At 47.6% G+C, this 12882-nt stretch overlaps 2 protein-coding genes across 2 annotated transcripts in view; both read left to right on the forward strand.

Annotated features, from left to right (window-relative positions):
* LOC135370098 (COP9 signalosome complex subunit 7b-like) overlaps positions 1-12882 on the forward strand; it is a 337544-nt gene that overhangs the window by 275003 nt on the left and 49659 nt on the right. The gene's annotated exons all lie outside the window — the stretch shown is intronic.
* LOC135370087 (chymotrypsin-like protease CTRL-1) lies at positions 2128-7682 on the forward strand. Its single transcript, XM_064603778.1, has 6 exons — positions 2128-2236; positions 3984-4173; positions 4757-4883; positions 4972-5101; positions 7126-7328; positions 7419-7682. Exons 1-6 carry the CDS (start codon positions 2173-2175, stop codon positions 7608-7610), a joined length of 906 nt encoding a protein of 301 aa, XP_064459848.1. The 5' UTR covers positions 2128-2172; the 3' UTR covers positions 7611-7682.

The raw sequence follows: 12882 nt of genomic DNA on the forward strand, positions 1-12882 counted from the left end.
GGCCGTCAGGGACCTGCTTCAGAGAGAACTTTGCGACGCCCCGCCAACGTCAGCGAAGACACCTGGGAAGGCAGCCACAACGTCAAGCTCCCGTGGAGACGACTTTTTCATGCTTGCACGTGGTCTTGGACGACCGGGTGGTGAACATGCTGGGCACCCTGAGCTCACTGGCTTTCTGGCAACTCCGGAAGATTACCCGCTCTCGAAGATGAAGGCAGACTTTCCCCGACTTCACGACGTATTCTTGAGGGTGAACACCGCTGTTCCTTCGAGTGCGTCTGTGGAGCGCCTCTTTAGCTGTGCGGCAGACATTTTCACAAGGAAACGTGCAAAACTCTCTTACCTCAATTTTGAACATCAGTTATTATTACTGAAATGTAATAGTCCATAAATCTCTTACTATGAATAAAATATGAGACGACTCCGTCTCGCTCATGCTTCTTTAGTAACGCGATGAGTAACGCTAATGTAACTATTTACTTGCGAGTAACGGGAACGCGTTCTTTATGCTTGTTGGGTAACGGGTAACGTATTTCGTTCTTTATTTTTCGACGTAACGAGTAACGGTTTTCAGTTCCTTTTTTTTTTCAGTTTTTCGGTAACGCGTACATGTCTGCTTATTTGTGGTTTACTGGTGCATTCTAGGACACTCTCAGACTACAATTTCAGGCCTTTCTTGCGGTGGTTATCGGCGGATATTCGTTTTCGCCGAATTTGCCAGCGTCTGCTTTTCGGTGACTTTCGGAAAAGCCTGCGCTATGATACCCGAACTTCTCTAAACGTACGCAAATGTGTATTACGACTGCCACGAAACTGTGAAACTGTCCTCCTAAAATGGCTATTCAAAATAAAGTGGGTAAGGTTGTCTATGTCGAAGACAGTTGAGCTATTTTGTTAATAGAAGTCAGAATAATCGCCTAAATTGTACCATAATTCGTTAACTGAATCCTGCACAAACTACTGTGGTGCTAAACCATATATGACAGGCACAAAATGACAGGCTACATATTTTCATCAACTTACTCCACAAGTTGAGGACATCAAAAATTAATGCCGGGTTTAAATTTTGTCTTTTGTTTGGGCCAGCCGAAACGGTCAGCCACGAGTAGTGCACATGGAAACACAGGGCAGTAATGCAGCTACAGTGGCGTAGCCACAGGGGAAGGGGGGGGGGCTCGAGGCCCCCCCCTACCTACCTGCCACGGATCGACTCACCCAAATCGTGCAAATCCGAGGAGAACATAATATATGGGGGTTGGGGGGGGGACCAGTGTGACGAACGCGAAAGTTGTTGCAGTTCATGGCGTAAGTGCGAGCCCCCCCCCTACCTTGGAGGTCTGGCTGCGCCATCATAACGGTGAGGTCATATTTTATTAGCAGAGGAGCAGAAATGAGTAAATTGGAAGTCAATGCTCGCGAAAGTTACAGATGGGTAAAAAAAAGCCCCCTCTTACCTCGACCACATCTGCAGAACAGCGTCTCACGTCCTTTCTAAAAAGCCCACTTGTAGAACGCCAACACGTTACTACAAAGCCCATAGACAACGACTGTGCTCACCCTGGTGTCACACAAGAGAAAAAAAAATATTGCTAAGAAAATGCCAGGCGAAAAACCCAAACTGCCCCCGTCTTCAAGTAGCCCCACTTTACCCCATGGCATGACCGTCTCTCTCTCTCACTCTCTATGATTTCTGTGAAGCAATTGAGACATCTGACCACTTCAATTGACGGTGGCAAGAACTTCTTTCGTAACGCTACATCGTTATCATTGACACAATAAAGTATTCCAGAATAGACACCAGACATCAGTGAGCATATAGCATGATTTTTTTGCCTTTTGAAAGCCAATCTGAAAGATGTCTGCGGATAACATGTCAACCACAATGCTCCACCCGCGAACAATAGATCTTAAATAAGCAACATACAGAATATGGCGATATCACTGTGTGCGCTTTATCGCGAGTTTCCTGTGGCGTTCACACCTGGGTTTTCTCCATTATTATGCAAATGATTTACCCAACCTTATCTTCTTGCGAGACACGAACTTCTATTGATGTCGAAATGGAAATGTAATGTCCACGTGATCCAGTGGACTTTTGCGCGATGAAACTGCTTTAAAAGCAAGCTCTTACGGCTGTTCCCCAAGTTAGCTCTCCAAGAAGCGAACGGAAACATGGCCTTCCTGCACGTGCTTTTCGTGGCCCTGTCGGCGACGTTGGCCATGGCCCGGCTGACGGGTAAGTCTTCTTTCTCTCTTCGTGCTTATTTCATGACGAGTTTGGTTACGACTGACGCCCTGGGGGAATGTGTGTCCTGGGCCGACTTCTAAGGAAACTGTGCCGACATTTGTCTGAAAGTGCCTGAGGAAAACCCAGGAAAAACCCCAGACAGCACAGTCGGCACCGGGATTCGAACCCGGGTACCTCCCGGGTACCGCCGAAAACCGTGCTAGACCATAGCCTCCTATATACTGATCAGTATATAGGAGGCTATGGCTAGACAATCGAAGAAATATATTCCTGCGCGTTCGTGTGCAGAGGCGCGTGTTGTTGTTGTTGTTGCTCCTCAAGCGTGTATGAGGCGCGAGAAGATAAAGGTGACGAATATGATGACGATAATGATGCAGATGAGGCTATTTCTTCCGCACAATATGATAGTAACGTCTTGGAGTTAAACGGAACGAGAGCGCATCTAACGTATCAATATGTGTTGTTAAATTTAGAAGCGCCGATGCAAAGTTTAATAACCTCCCAAACAACAAAGCAGGAATTACAGAAATGAACTTTTATAGCTTGTGTTCAGGGAGGAAATGTTCGTCCTTTTCTAGCACAATATCCGCCTGCTGCCTAGGTGAATAGGCATACGTAGAAAGGGTAACATATACTAGTAGAGCAGCTGTGTGTAGCCGGTAAATATACCGGCTTGTATATGCCACGCACTTCCCTCAAATCGCTACGTCTGACCCGAAGGTTTGTTCTTTTCCATTATAACGCGCCAGGGTATACCAGTAATATACTTCGCTTTTACACATCGTTGCTTGAAGACTCGCGACAATTAACTTAGAAACACCCTGCACTGCGCCCAACAATGCTACATGAAACGTTTGCACGTATTTCCCGCAAGAAAACCCTTTCAGACATTTCAAGGGTTTCACGTGGGGTGTACCAGAATGGAATCGATCGGCGTGGATCAAAATAATATCGTGGCGGCATCATGATGTCGGTTAATGAGTGTATACCTTACAGCGCTTCGAGCCTCACCGAAGAATGAATGTATGGGATGACACCGTAATGAGTTAAAGGGACTATGAAACGATTTTTTTCTTCGTTTCGTTCGAAAGAAGACATTTTTCTGAGTCTAGAACCGAAATTTTACTTTCGTCGCGCGAGCGGATTTCTCGGGAGCGAATTTAAACGGAGCGGCGAAGGGAGGACAGCTGGCGCCGCGCCGTGACGAGCTGCCGAGCGGAGACACAACGGGTAACTCGGGTAACTTGACGCGACCACGGCCGGCTCAGCAACACGTCATCGTGACGTGTTGCCGAGCCGAGGAATCCCGCCAGGAGCATGCGCCGTAGGATCCCGCGTATGCGTTCATCGGGAGTGGAAATCTCCATGACAGCAGCTTTCGCGCGATCGGCAGATTTCGGCAGTGGCGGCAGCCACAGCGCGAGCTCGCGGCATTACTTGCCATTGTGCAACACCGGTGACGTAACGGGAAACCGAAGAGCGGTCCGTACAGTTACACCATCGGCAGGGAAATATGCGCGGGAGAGGAGGAACGCGGAAGAGACATTTCCAGCGCGCGCTCCTCGCAGATTGGAGCGATTTCGTCCGGAAAAATTTGTGGCATATTAGTTTCTCTGCGGGAAGAACAGTTTCCATCGAAAAAAAGTATGGGGGTTCGGGAAATTTCATATTCCCTTTAATGAGTCCTTCGTTTAAAAATCTAATGCCCAACATTGTTTTTCGTCGTTCTTGATAGGAACTGAAAACTGCGGAAAGCCAGCGATCAAGGCGAACCTCATGGTCGAGGACCGCGTTGAAGGTGGAGTTGAGGCCGTATCGGGAAGCTGGCCCTGGCACGCTGAACTCAACACCGCTGACAACCAGCATCTCTGTAGCGGTGTCCTAATCTCCGACCAGTACGTCCTCACGGCCGCCAGGTGCCTTTGGTAAGTTCACCAGACATCAACGGAGCAATCATTGCGACTCGACACGAAAGGGCTCTGTTCCGAGTGTTACCCCAGTGCTCGGAGGCTTCGCAAAGCTGTGACGTAACGAACCTTGTGCGACGTCAGCGGTCACGTGGGGAAAGCGCGCACGCTAACGCTCCTTTCCCTTCATGGAAGGGTTGCCCATATTGTGTATATCGTAGAAACCGACACGCAGTCACGCACAAGCAATTGTGTCTGCGCAGGTGCGGATCTAGGGAGGGGGGGTCCAGGTGTCCGGACCCACCTCAATTCCATACTTTAACATAGGGTTCAGTGGACCAATCCCAGCATGCACGTGGCACTTATCCATAGCGTACCCCCCCCCCCCTCGGGAAAATCCTAGATCCGCCCCTGTCTGTGACCATGCTTGCATCCTTATTTCTTCGGCCGCTACACATTGCCTTGTACCCTGTAAAAAAAAATACGACCTTGTTTATACCTAACTCTTGTTAGCGGCCGCTAACAAGATGAAATATCTAATCATCGATGTTCCTTTGATAGTCAAGCGTCTATTCTGAACGCAAGGTGCAACACCTTTCAGGAAATCAAAGTCTAAGGACATCAAGGTCCATCTCGGATCTCATACCCGAAACCAGAATGACCAGGGTGAAGTCTGGCTGAAAATCGAAGAGGCTTGCGTCTACCCCAACTACACTGGAGGCCACAGGGTATATAGCCTGCCGTTGTTCTTCGTAATCCCCGGATCCTATACTTTATGAAGGCACTGTCCAGCGAATAATATGTCTTTCCCTGCAGGACAACATCGCCATATTAAAGTTGGAGAAGCAAGTCGAGTTCACAGACCGTATCTCACCCATCTGTCTCCCGAAGGAGAACCAGCCTCTTCCACAAACCGTCTATGGAACTGGATGGGGTCACAGCCACGGTATTCTTTTTGTTCACAATCTCTCTCAACGCTGTAGCAATAGACCTTTTTCACATACGCGTCGTGACCTAGCGGCTCTCCAGCGAACTACGCTCGGAGCGCCTCAAAACAAATCCCACGTGACTAGCACAAAGGGCCAAACCTGTACGGAGTGGAACCGGGGAGCTCGCGTCCTTCGTGCGGTCTCTCTGCTGGTCCCCATTTCTGTCGTTTCCATAGTGCGCCATCTAGTGAAGATGAAAATAACCCTCTCCGGCGCCTCAAGGTCATAGGTATGCGCATGGACCGTTATGAAAAAGGTCCATTCGGTGGCATGGCACGAATTACTCGGACACTTCATATTCTGCAACTGATGTAAAATAGAACTCTGCCCGAGAAACGTCATCATGACGTTGGTAGAGAGACTGAAACCGAAACAAATCAGAAGGGGAGGGCTGGGTTTCACGAATGGGAACTTGTTCGCTGCCTCCTATGGAAAGAAAAGTAGGACCGAAGGTCGCGTCCCTTTCGGGGACCAACGTAATCCCCTCAAGACCGTGGCTTTCGGGCGCGACCTTGTTCGCCCCTATCTTCGAGCGTTGTTGAACTCTACCAAATTGGTGGCGCTGTCGAACACTATATGACGTCGTTCGTTTACAAACAGGGAGGGCTCTATATAGTGCGGGGCGCTACCAGATTTCGGCGCACGTTAAATCGACAGGCCGGACCTCTGGAAGATATTCGGGTTGCGCCGGTTGCATTCGATTGCGCTCCGCAGGTGTATCATCCACGTAAAAGAGAAAGGGCGAAAGCTCCCCTGTTTTAGAGAAAATGAATTATACTGTTAACCCATATATGCGGTTTCGGTTTCTTCGTTTTGTTCCCGACATCACAATTGCGCAAGACGGCACCAGAACAATCTGCGCTTGGGTGAGCTGCAAAGTGAAATTTTGAGACTTGACCCGGTGGGGGTTGGCAATTTGGTTTAATAACGTATGTTTTTCGGTGTGACAGTTGTTATGTTGGTGTTGGTGCTGTACTTCGAGAGAGACGCGCCTCAGCGGTTTATCCAGAATCCCAAACGTGGAGGGGCGTTCGAAAAAATTGCGGAGGGGGGGGGCATTATTATAGTTACGTCATTACGGCTTAACATATCAATACCGACAAATGTCTAGAGCTAAAATCGCAAGGGTACTCTCTGTAGGGGATACACAGGTGAAAAAGTTAGGAGGTGTTAGGGTATGTGTGTGTGGGTGGGGGGGTCTGGATAAATCACTGACGCGCCTGACTAAATGTTTACGATGCGTAGGCCAAATCTGGGACGAGAACGAAGTCGACACCTGATAACACTTACTCGTCTCTTAAAAAGGAATTCGTACTGCACCGAGCTTTTATCCAGGACGGTGAATACTGGCTATCCGCAACTGTTTTAAGGGTTTCGGTCTCCGCAGGCCGGAAACACCACACGCAGGTTGTGTTTTCGCTCTTGTTCTCACGATGCACTAAGCAACGCCTACGCCTCATCGTCATCGCTCAACAACACCGTCCCATATGCAGTAACTAGTCACGGTTAAGAAGAAGCAGGAATGCCATGCGTATTAAAAGTACGGAAATCAGGAACGGCGACACACAAAGTACCACACACAGCCCGCCGAGAGGAGCCGAGCAGACACCGGAAGAGAACGCTCCTGACGTAACGACCGTTCGAAGCGCGGCTTTCAGTCGGGGGCAAAAGATGCAAGTTGAAAATTGCATTACAAAATCTCTGAGCCGAATATGAACGAAATGTTTTGCGTGGTGGCTCGGAAAGATCTAAGAAGTGATCTCATAAAACCTATTTACTTCGCATCTGGGGTCCAGATTTTTCCTTTAAAGAATCCTCACGTGAGCAAGAAATTAAACCACAGAACCACCGTAAATTATTCCACAGGTATAGGTGGGCAAAACCATCGAAGCCCTCCCGCGACATAAGCACACGAGTTGTGATTTTTAGGACAATCTTGGCGAGCAGCGATTCCAACCCTTATCACTCTGTTTTTCTTTAGCGGACCACACCCACACCCATGACCACGACCACGGTCACGACCACAGCCACGACCACGACCACAGTCACGACGACGAGCGCGCCCCTCGCCTCCGTCAAGCCTTCGTCGATGTTATCACGAACGACAAGTGTTACGACGAAAGTCATAGCCCAGTCCCGAACACTGTCTTCTGCACCTTCCTCAGGTTGGGCTCGCCCTGCCAGGTACGTGTCTTAGCAACTTCGTAGCAAATAAGGAGGGTTACATTTCCAACAGTCATTCCTTACTACTTTTTTTAATATATTTTTCTTCAGCACGACCTAGGAGGTCCCATCTCCAACAAGGTCGGTGGCGTCTGGACCGTATTCGGTCTCGTGTCCGGGGGCCACGAAGGTAAGCACCCCATGCTGCACACGCGTGTGTCTCTGTACCTGGACGACTTCATCAACTACTTTGCTGACGCTGCACCAGGATCTGTTGACTCCAAGCGCTGCCTTCTTGTCTAAAGTCGTCAACATCTTCAGCAATATATACTCTGTGATACTAGCAGATAATAAAAATAATATGCAGTGAGTTAACGGTCGCCTGACTCACGTCCTTTGGGGTGTTTCAAGGTTGCTGCATGAAAGCTCTGAAAGAACGCATGGTGCTGTTAGGAGGACATCATATGCTATCATAATTACGCAACGCCTCTGTCGAACACGGTGTACGCAGTGACTATTAGCTCCCTCTCATGCTGACGACAGGAAGTTTCATGGGCCGGCACATAGAAGGGCAACCATTTTACAGAGATAGCTTTTACAGATGATTGGTGTGTGATGAACCATTGTTTTAAAACTGTGGCTGACTTTTCGTGAAACCCCCTGTATAGGTATACCTCCTCGACAAGACTTGCACGGCGGAAGAGTGTGCGAAACACAGAAACTGAGTGTAGGGGGATATATGTTTATTATGAAGAAAGAAAGGGAAGGTTAGCCAGGCAAAGAGTCGGATTGCTATTCCGAGAAGGCGAAAATGAAAAAGGGAAGGAAAGAAAAAGAAAGGGGAAAAAACGAAAAAGAAATGGGGAAAAGGAAGATGAAAAAAAAACGGAAGGAAAGGAAAAAGAATAAGAGGAAAACGAAAAAGAAAAGGGGAAGGTAAGGAAAGAGAAAGAAAAAAAAGGGAAACTAGTACAACGTTATACATACAGTTCACGAGTCCTGAGACTTAGAGAAAACCGAGGAGGAGCGACAGTGACAGCCCACTGGTTGGGGTGCAACTGACCGAGTCGATTGTACATGATATGAGTGTTCGCACCCCTGTTCTAAATGATGATGATGATGATGATGATAATAATAATAATAATAATAATAATAATAATAATAATAATAATAATAATAATAATAGATTTGTACGTGGTTTTATTTCCGCTGCTTGAATGTTGTCCTGCACTCTTAAAAATCAACTTCACTGCATAGCACGCTCCTAGCCAACCATCACCTCCAATGATATCGTTATCTGCCCTGATTTGTTGAAAACGGAAGGCGTACGCCTTTTCTGTGACAATTATGAACAGCATAAGTGTCACAGAAAAGCCGTGCGCCTCCCGTTTTCAACAAATCAGGCCAGATAACGATATCATTCGAGATCATGGTTGGCTAGGAGCGTGCTGTGCGGTGAAGTTCATTTTTAAGAGTGTACACGAAGCGTTTGTCGAAGTTGTTGGTAATTCTGGAAAGAGGCGAGACATCGGAATACGACGCATAGATACCTTGCGATTTCAGTTTTACTTGTCGCTTCGAAAGGTGCTTCGAAAGGTCGCTTCGCGCTTATAATTCGTGTCAAATTATGTTGTAAGAAATGCTCGCTTATATTCAGAAACAATCATTCTATCGAACAGAGAAGAGAAGAGGATCGTTTCATAGTCCCTTTAACATCCCAGCCCATTGAGTCGTTATCTCGAGAGCTTCGTTGGTTACAACGTCCACAAACTCACAATCAAAATAACCGTGTGTCGTCTGCAACTTGCTCTTCAGTGCGGAGATTATCTGGAAAGCACAATTTTCGAACACGTGCCACCACTTCTCAGTGATGTCGGTGGAGCTTATCGCGAAATACCTGGCAAAGAACAGTACACAAAGCTATCTCCGTTTCACATTGTCACCTATTTACCCAGGGAGTGGCAGAGCAACAAAGCAATTTATGGATGTTCAAAAATAGACTTGTACACGTTACCGACACAAAAAAAGGAACTAAATACCGTTACTCGTTACCACGAAAAAGAAAAGGAACTAAATACGTTACCCGTTACCAAAGCAGAACACGTTCCCGTTACTCGACAGTAATGCGTTACTCTTACTTTGCCACGTTATTACAGAGCCACCACCATGTCGAAACCAAAATTGAGACGTGCTTTATTTTGTGCGACAATTTTCATGGAATTCTCTTTGAAGAATAGTTGGTATACTCGAGATGAGCATCGGTTATTTTTGGTGCGCTTCCTCGAGAAAGCCTCTGCGACAAGCCTGAAAAATTGATGTGGAACAGCCTGGCTGCGTCACATACAGCATGCATGATGCGTGTACTGTAAATAGGATGCGCCTCATTACTCATTAGTAACGTAAATTCACATGGTAAATTCGAGGTCGACAGCTGCTTTTATTCCAATATTTTTGCACCATTCCTAGAAGGTTACACGACGGTTGAACGTTTATGTGAACCGACAAACGCGACACCAACGCTGCCAAGGGACCAAGCAATTTTGTGAGAGAGGGCGTGGAAGTTTGACTCGTTGAGGGATGCGGAGAGTACGGTTCGGGAAGATTGGTAGTGTGGGCAATGGAGAAGAATGTGTTCGAGATCTTCAACAGCAACGCAGTGGCTGCAGTGGCAGGAGCGCCGGAACAGGGGGAGCGACGTCTCCCCCTCATTTACAGATGAGGTAGCACGGCTCCCCCAGTCAAAGGGGCACTGCCGCACAGGGCGACAAGTTCTTTTGCGAATTTTCGTTTGATTGCGAGTTACGTTAGAGAAGAGCTGTTGCACGGGAATTGGTTCAGTTCGCCATGACAGCTTCGGGATCCGCAAACTTATTGCTTCCAGATGTTTTGTCAGGCGCGTTGGAGGGACAGTCCGAGTGTGCGTCCTCCGGGTAGTTCTCGAGCCCCTGTACGGCGAGATCAGGCATGGCCTTTTCGGGTTGTTCGGACCGTCCACGGTAATCCGATGCCACGTGTTTTCGCCCAGAGTCTCTTGGCCCCCGATACCTGAGTATTGTCTTCGCACCCTGACATTTGGAAAGGAAGTAAATTGTTGCTTTTTGTTAAATTGTTGTTAAAGTGGCCATAGTCGGGTTTTGTGACAGTGGCGTCGTGACTCTTACCCGCCAAGAAAAGATGGATGTTCCGTGGAGTGACTTGTGGGCATAGGTCGGCATTTTGCTAAGAATTCATTCAACATCACATCATGGTCAGTTTTCCGCAAAGCCCATCACATCACATCACAGTCATAAACCATCACATCACGAGCCCGTAACTCAACTTCAACCTCAGAATTCATCACTTCATAACCCATCATTCAACTTCAACTTCAGAATTCATCACATCATAACCCATCATTCAACTTCAACTTCAGAACCCATCACATCACATCACATCATTCAACTTCAACTTCAGAATCCATCACATCATAACCCATCATTCAACTTCAGAACCCATCATCAGAATTCAACTTCAGAACCCATGATCAGAATTCAACTTCAGATCCCATCGCGGTTTTGAAGTTGAATTCCTATGATGGGTTCTGAAGTCGGTGATGGATTTTGAAGTTGAAGTTTGTGATGGGGATTTGAAGTTGAATTCCTATGATGGGTTCTGAAGTCGGTGATGGATTTTGAAGTTGAAGTTTGTGATGGGGATTTGAAGTTGAATTCCTATGATGGGTTCTGAAGTCGGTGATGGATTTTGAAGTTGAAGTTTGTGATGGGGATTTGAAGTTGAATTCCTATGATGGGTTCTGAAGTCGGTGATGGATTTTGAAGTTGAAGTTTGTGATGGGGATTTGAAGTTGAATTCCTATGATGGGTTCTGAAGTCGGTGATGGATTTTGAAGTTGAAGTTTGTGATGGGGATTTGAAGTTGAATTCCTATGATGGGTTCTGAAGTCGGTGATGGATTTTGAAGTTGAAGTTTGTGATGGGGATTTGAAGTTGAATTCCTATGATGGGTTCTGAAGTCGGTGATGGATTTTGAAGTTGAAGTTTGTGATGGGGTTTTGAAGTTGAATTCCTATGATGGGTTCTGAAGTCGGTGATGGATTTTGAAGTTGAAGTTTGTGATGGGGTTTTGAAGTTGAATTCCTATGATGGTTGCTGAAGTCGGTGACGGGGTTTTTGAAGTTGAACTCCAAGAAAGGCCTACGTGGGGTGTGCCCGGCTGCAGGATTACGACGCTAGCGTCCTGCTCGCCTGTGTTTGCGTGGGTTTCCTGGTAGTGGCAGCAAAAGCGTAAGCGAAGGAGGGGTATGCTGCTTGGAGGGTGCGGTCAGCCTGCACTCGGTTGGACTTGGAAGCAGGGTTTACCAAAGAAGGAGGAAAGGGAGGGATGCCACGTTTGACCTCCGCTGTCGCATGTGAACTGCGGAAGGTGTATTGCTTGCGCGGTAGGGTTGTTGCACAATATTGCGCCCGTTGTTGACAGATAAGTGAGCGCATAGCACATTGCGCGTTCATGTGGCTTCGGGTGACCGCTGATGGGGTTTTGAAGTTGAATACCAACGAAGGCCTACGTTAGAGCCCTGCACCATCCGCGGATGGAAGCGGATATCCGCGGATATCCGCAAGATAATTGCGGATTCGGATGAAACTTTAGCATTTACTGCGGTGTGCGGATCGGATGCGGATGGCTCGAGGTCGGATGCGGATCGGATGCGGATGCGAAGGCAGCGGATCGGTAGCGGATCGGATGCGGATATACAGCGTACTGTAATTTTTCCACCAGCAATTTATTTGTATTGTGTGCCGACAGCGAGCGCATGCTCGGGTTCACCTTTGACCATGCACGGCCAAGACGGGAGAGGAGGCATTCTGGCGTCTGGGAACCACGCGAGCACCGGCGACGTAGCGTTCCACGCGTTCCAGAAGAGTCTCCATATCGCGTTTGTTGAAAGGTTTACCTCTGCTTGCCGTCGTGAGTCCTTCCGTGACAGAATGGAGGCATCCGAAATTATACCAACACGCTTCCGGCGGTCTTTACGCGTCCTTCGAAGCGTGCGGATTTTGCGGATCGGATGCGGATGTTGCGTTTTGATCAGCGGATCGGATGCGGATATAAACGGTTGTGTATGCTGCGGATGCGGATCGGGTGCGGATAACGTGTGCGCGGATGCGGGTCGGATGCGGATGCCAAAAATCTCATCCGCGCAGGGCTCTAGCCTACGTTGGTGTGCCCGGCTGCTCGCTGCTGGAGGATTACGACGTGGATTCGTCATCGATTACAGTTATCATTTATCGTTACCACGGAGGCAGATGGTACGACTGAATTCTAATTCTGAAGTAGTTTTTAGGAAGTGTTGATATGCAACATTACCAAATTGGTATGCAGAGAGTAACCTTATAGGTATACATATTATTTATCTTTATTATGGTTAGAGTCTCAAACAAACATTGGGTTGGGGTTGTTATATGGCGAATTATTTTCTTTTGGTGTACTAGTAATCTGCTCGTGTTATCTTTTGTGGTAGTTGCCCTAGAAGGCAATAGTTCAACTGCGATTGCAACAATGCAAAATATATTAGTTT

The sequence above is a fragment of the Ornithodoros turicata genome, chromosome 10 (genome assembly GCF_037126465.1).
Source record: "Ornithodoros turicata isolate Travis chromosome 10, ASM3712646v1, whole genome shotgun sequence".
NCBI classification, from domain to species: domain Eukaryota; kingdom Metazoa; phylum Arthropoda; class Arachnida; order Ixodida; family Argasidae; genus Ornithodoros; species Ornithodoros turicata.